The sequence below is a fragment of the Belonocnema kinseyi genome, chromosome 3, assembly GCF_010883055.1.
Source record: "Belonocnema kinseyi isolate 2016_QV_RU_SX_M_011 chromosome 3, B_treatae_v1, whole genome shotgun sequence".
Taxonomy (NCBI): domain Eukaryota; kingdom Metazoa; phylum Arthropoda; class Insecta; order Hymenoptera; family Cynipidae; genus Belonocnema; species Belonocnema kinseyi.
In genome coordinates, this window is record NC_046659.1 from 92570404 (window position 1) to 92576854 (window position 6451).

Here is a 6451-nt window from a genome sequence, read left to right on the forward strand (position 1 = left end):
TAAGACACAAAATTTATTTTATTTAAAAAATATATCGTAAATAAATTAAACATATGTACATTCCTTAAGAATAAGTAGGCAAGGGCAGAATCGCATGTCTCTACTTTCATAATAGAAAAGACTGCTCCTTTTTGATTTATTGCCATTTAAAATCATCTTACGCTGATCGAATTTGTCATAAATTATACTATCTAATTTATAATTGACATATTAAATCCCATAAAGCCATTAAATTCTAAAAAAAAAAACATTTTAGGAAATTTAAATTTAGGAAAGCAGTAATGTTCTAGATTTCTCATTTGAAAACATTTCATCTACATAAATTTCAGATAAAATATCTGAATGTTTTTCTATCTATTTGTAAGGATAAGAACCAGCATGATACTATACAGCTATACACATGTTTTTATACTATTGAAAAGACCAAACGATACTTTTGTAACGAGTCTTTCCATTTACAATTAAATTAAACAATCGAGTTACAGATTCTGTTTGCAGATAACTATTATTGTTGACTTTCACTGATCAAATACTGATCAGGTAAAATTGTATAAAGTGTGGATATCTTGAGCAATGAAATCATGGCAAACGACCTCTCTGAGCGTTTCCAAATTTATAAGAGCTTTGAAATTAAGGTTTTCTGAGCTGGTCACTTTTTGGCAAACATGTCATTCTGACGAAAGTGAACAATTAGTCTACTTTTTTAAAAGTATCCTCAATTTACTAAACGTCTCTCGCTTCCTCGGTCTCAGTTGCTTGCAGAGTACTGTTATCGTGATTTTTGTAGGCTGAGAAAAACGCTAAGGCTTTCATGAGCTGGTAGCTCTTGCTGATAGGAATGTTGCTGTCGTAAAGACCTCTGGATGACTTGCAATCCACGTAGAACCACCAGTTGCATTTTAAAATTGTCTGGTCGAAGAGAGTCGATTCTGGGCATAGAAAACTCTTCATTATTAGACCATCGTCCGTCAATGCACAAACGTGGAAAACCTGAAACAATGATGCACCAAATTATCAATAAATTCTAAAATAAAGGATATTTCAGTTTTCTATTTAACGGGATTGCTAAAGACCAGTGAATTGCAGAAAGTCTGGGAATGTCAGGGAATTGACGATAAACTGAAATTAAAGTTAATTTTATTATTTTTTTATGTATTCAACTTTTTTGGTTAAAAATCACAACTGTTTGATTGAAAATTAATCTGTTTTGGCAAGTCATTCTTTTTGGTTGAAAATTCATCTATTTTGGTAGAAATGGCAATTTTTTTTAGGTTAAAAATTGTAATTGATTGGTTGAAAGTCAATCTATTTTGGTTGAGGATTCAACTATCTTGTTAATAATTCATATTTTCTTTGGAAAAATGAACTATTTTGGTTTAAAATTAAATTTTATAAATTAAAATGTCAACTATTTCATTTATTTGTTAAAAATTAATCTTTTTTGGTTGAAAATTTCACTATTCAGTTGAAAGTGGAACTAATTTCTTAAAAAATTACTTTCTTGATTGATGATTCACCATTTTAGTTGAAAAATCTTTCTTTTTAATTGAAAATTCATCTTTTGTAGTAGTATAATTATCTTCGCGATGACTAAATCAACTTTTTGGTTGAAAACTTATTTTAGGATTGAAAAATGATCTATTAGTTTAAAAATTCAGTTGAAATTTCAAATGTTTGGTGAAAAATTAATTTATGTGGGTGAAGATGATTATTTTTTAATTGACAGTTATTACTTTTTTTTACTGAAAATTTGAATTGTTTGTCTTAACCAAAGGTTAAAAATTTAACTATTTCGCTGAAAATTTATTTTGTTTCAGTTAAAAATTCAACTATTTTGTTGAAAATTCATCTTTTTGATAGAAAAATAATCTTATTAGTTTAAACTTCATCATTCTGGTTTAAAGCTTATTTCTTGGATGGAAAATGTGTCTATTTTGTTGAAAATTAGTCCTTTATAGTTCAAATTAATTTTTTACTGAAAATGTAACTATTCCATTTTTTCTTGAAATTTTTTTTTTAGTCGAAAATTAAATTATTAGTCTTAATCTCTTGAGGACTCAACAAATTTTTTGAAAATTTCGTATTTCTTCTTTAATTTAACTCTCTTTTAAAATTGAAAATTTAAATATTTTTTGGTTAAAAATTTAATTATATTCTTGAAAACTTGCCTAAAAAACTGTCCTTTTTATTTGAAAATGCATTGATTTTGTAGATAACTCCTCTTTTTTTGGCTCAAAATTCAACTCTTTTGTTGAAAATTCCTCGTTTTTTTATTATTTTTTTTTGGTTGAGTGTTTAACTAATTTATTGACAATTTGTATTTTTTTTCAATTGAACTATTTTGTATTCAAAATAGAAACATTTTTTGGTGGAAATATCAAATATGATACTCTTTGTAGAGAATTCATTTTTTTGGGGGATTCATCTCTGGTTGAAAATTTAATTTTTTTCTTGAAAATTATTATTATGATTTTTGTTTGAAAATGTATTTTTTCAACTGAAAATTTAATTTTTACATTTTCGTTTCAAAATCTCTACTATTTGAAATTCAATAAATGTTAAATGAATCCCCTTAGATCCAATTATATTTCAAATTAAAAACATTAATAGTTAAACTTTTCGGTATTTATAGCCTTGAAAATTCAATATTTAAAATTCAGTTGGTGACCTAAAATTCAGAAATGTACTTAAATCAAGATGATGGTCGTGTAAAAAATCCTTTCTCTTGAAAAAAGCTTTTTCTGTGATTTTTAGAATGATAAAAATTACGAATAATAACTATTTTCCCAATAGTTGTTGTAGTTGGTTTTTTCTTACTTTCGCTTCTTACCAATTTAAAAAAGGCGGAATTGTAATATATCATGGCTTATTCTTTCAATGGAAATATTTTCTACAACCCTAGTGTTTAAAATATTAAAAATATGTTAATAATCTTCACATATAATTGTTAAAAAAAACGTTTTCTTTAAGAAAGTTGTTTTAACGATTTCAACCAAGTAAAAATTTATATTCAAAATTGGAAACAGTAAAGTAGCAGAGAATGATTTTCCCAAAAAAATAAGCCATCATTTCTTAAAATTCAGCTATTATTTAAAAACTGTTAAGAAGAGATAGCAAGAAATAATTAAATTGCAAAAGGACATTGTTAAAATAGTTTTTTTCTAAGTTTTAAAATGTCGGTATTAAAGATAATTCTTTTTATTTTATACGACATGATTAGTTATATTATTCTGCCTTATGAAAAAATGTATCAGAATTCAAGTCAAGTTTTGTATCTGAATTTAGGAAAACGCATGATGCAGATATTGAACCTCTTAAAATTAATTTGAAACGAGTAATTTTAAACTTTAAGTATTAATAAATTTTGATTGAAACATTAAGAATTGTTTGGTTTCCAATTCAAATGCTTTAAAGTTTCAGAATAAGAAATGAAAACGCTATACTTGATCGGTTAGTTTTACGGAAAGTTCCGTAATACTAGTCATCGACATTTTATCATCATCAGTATTTCACAGTTAAGAGCGCTTGAAATTTAAAACATGTGAATTTAAATGTTTTTGTACAATTTCCATTTCAAATCCTATGTAGTTAAATAATCTTTAATTAAAGATGGCTAAAATTGTATAATTTCTCAAAATTCCAAATAAAAAGGGATTCAAGTTGTACAATTTTTAATTGAAGCATTGCAAATTACTGTGCGGATTAAGATTGAAATTGTTCAAAATTGAACATTTTCTATTTAAAATCGCCTTAATAGTTGAACAATTTTCGGTGCTTTTCTTTCAATCTTTTCAATTTTGATTACCTTTAATTTAATTTTTTTTCAAATATGAACCCTTTTAGTTTATAAAAAAAACATTAAAAATTTTTAAAATATTTTTAATTTGGAGATTATTTAATTTTGAAAGATGTGAATTTTACACAAAATTGATGTTTTGAATCTGAAATTTTTTGGTGAAAATCTTTTAATTTAGAAGTGTGCAATTTAGAAATTGTTTGAGTTTGTGGGATTGAACTCGAAAATATATATGCCCGGAAATTAATTCAAGTGTATTATAGGGAATTTTATTATGCAGAACTTTTTACCATGCATCCGAGGTCCTCGTCACCATACAATCCAGGAAAGTGTTTTTGATCTCCACAGTAAAAACTGGTATCAGGCAAATCCACTCTGCTTGCGAAATTGTCATCGAAATTCTTGTCATAACCAACTGGATAATATTCTCGAGGTGCATTCATTACTTTGGTTGTTCCAGAGTTGTTATTATTTTTACTGGAACGTACGTATAACAAATAGTAATAATGATTATGAAAAATTTAACTTATTAGGTGACGTACTTAAATTACGTAATGGATTATAGGCCCTCTCTAACACCTCCTTTCTGTCATAAACCATAACAAAATATGTATACCGCTCCCCACTATTATTATACGTAATTTTAGTTTGAGTAATTAGGCAGGGTGTCCGAAAACTTATTTTTCAAAATTCCCTGATTTTTCCTTGATTATTATTTTTTTTCCTTGATCATTAATATTCAAATATCAGCATTTTAATCTTGTAATACTATTAAAATAGAATCTTTTATAAACTGAATGCGACAGCGTTTCAGACTCAAATTTAAAATGTTCATATTTATTAATTTATTTTTAACCAAAAAATCTCTTTTCTACTATAAAAGATTTCCTTTTAACAAAATACTTAAATTTCGAACAAAATCATTAAATTTTTTACATAAAAGTTTAATTTTCAACTTAACCCTTAAAAGGTAAAGGTGGGTCACTCGTGCCTCGGCAAAAGTTTCTCCCTTTACTAGCTTGCAGAGTTTATTTAATTATATTGTTTAAACAAATGATCGAATCGTCAGTATAGTGATTGATCCTTATACTAGGATAGTTGATAACATTTCATGAATTTTGCGCAATTTTTTAGAGCACGAAGAAATAAAAGTCTATCTAAATTGTTGAAACTTCAAGCCAAAACACGAAGTTCCTCTACAAACATTGAACTTTCAAATAGAAAATATTATTATTCAGTAAAAAATTAATTTTCCACGAAAGTGATGTATTTTTTCCCCTTAAAAAAAGGAAATTTCAAACCAAGAAAGTTATTTTTTTAACGGAAAAGGAGAAGCTTTAGCTGAAAAAGATCAATCTTACAAAAATTCAAAAGTTACATTTTAAGTTAAAAAATTCATTTTCAACCAAAAAAAGGTTTTTCTTAAAAAGTTAAATTTTCAATCAAAAACCTTCAACCAAAAAAATAAATTTTTAACAATGTATTTTAACTTTTACCCAAGTAGTTCAATTTTTAATTAAAAGAGATTAATTTAAAAAAAAAATAGTTAAACTTCCAACCAGAGAGATGCATTTTCAACTAAAAATATAAATTATCAAAAAACATGAGTTCTTAACTAAGTGACTTATGTAATCAAATCTTTCAAACAAAATAGTTGAATTTGAATACTCATGCCAAGAATCATAATTTTTAAGCAAAAAGTAACATCTTCACACAAAAACATGAAATTTGTACTAAAACAGATAAATTTTTAAATAAAAAAAAAATTAAAAAAAATAGCTGAATTTTTCTGTTAACAAATATTTCAGTTGACTTTTTAGGATCAAAATATGCATTTTTAAACAATGAATAATTTTCTACGAAAAAATTGAATTTTCAATCCAAAAAGACCAATTACTAACCAAAACGGATGACTTTTTAACAAAATTATCGAACTTCTTACCAAAATTTTTAACCAAATTTTCAACCAAAAAGGATGAATTTTTAACAAAATAGTTAAATTTTTTATTAAATAGTTGAATTTTTATTTTAAAAATATAAAATTCCCCTCAAAACAGATTGACTTTAATTTAAAAAAAAACATAAAAAAAATAGTTGAATTTTTATCCAAAAAATATTTCAGTTGACTTTTCAACGCCAAAATAAGAACTATAAACAAGAAGTAAATTTTCTGCTAAATAGTCGAATTTTTAACCAAAAACTGTGACTTCTTAACAATATTGTTAATTTTGTACTAAACAGTTGCATTTTTGTCCAAGAAAAATACAAATTCTACTAAGACAGGTGAATTTTTTAATCAGAAAGACAAATTTTTGAAAAAGAACTGAATTTTATTTCATAAAGATTTCAATTCACTGTTCAACACAAAAAACAAATTTGAAACAAAAACTATGACAGAATATGAATTTTAAAAAAAACGTTAATTTTTTACGAAAAGAGTTGAATTTCTAACCCAATAAGACGAATTTTTAAGAAAACAGTTCAATTTACATCCATAAAGGATGTCTTTTGAAAAAAATCGCTAAATTTTCAACCAAATAATAAAATTTAGAACTCAAAAGATAATCTTCAGGAGAAAATTTTTGCGAATACGCAAAAATTACATACATGAGTGAAGGACCTGCTCCCTCCTTCTGTAAGAAATTGTAATAAAAT

At 25.5% G+C, this 6451-nt stretch overlaps 1 protein-coding gene across 2 annotated transcripts in view; it reads right to left on the reverse strand.

Annotated features, from left to right (window-relative positions):
* The window catches only part of LOC117168745 (transcription factor SPT20 homolog), a 45196-nt gene continuing 38745 nt past the window's right edge, over positions 1-6451 (reverse strand). For both annotated transcript variants that reach the window (XM_033354485.1, XM_033354484.1), the window contains 2 exons: positions 4087-4273; positions 1-990 (listed from right to left, as the gene is read on the reverse strand). In XM_033354485.1, the coding sequence (XP_033210376.1) occupies positions 724-990; positions 4087-4273 (454 nt within the window). In that variant the 3' untranslated portion in view covers positions 1-723. The remainder of the gene's footprint in view (positions 991-4086; positions 4274-6451) is intronic.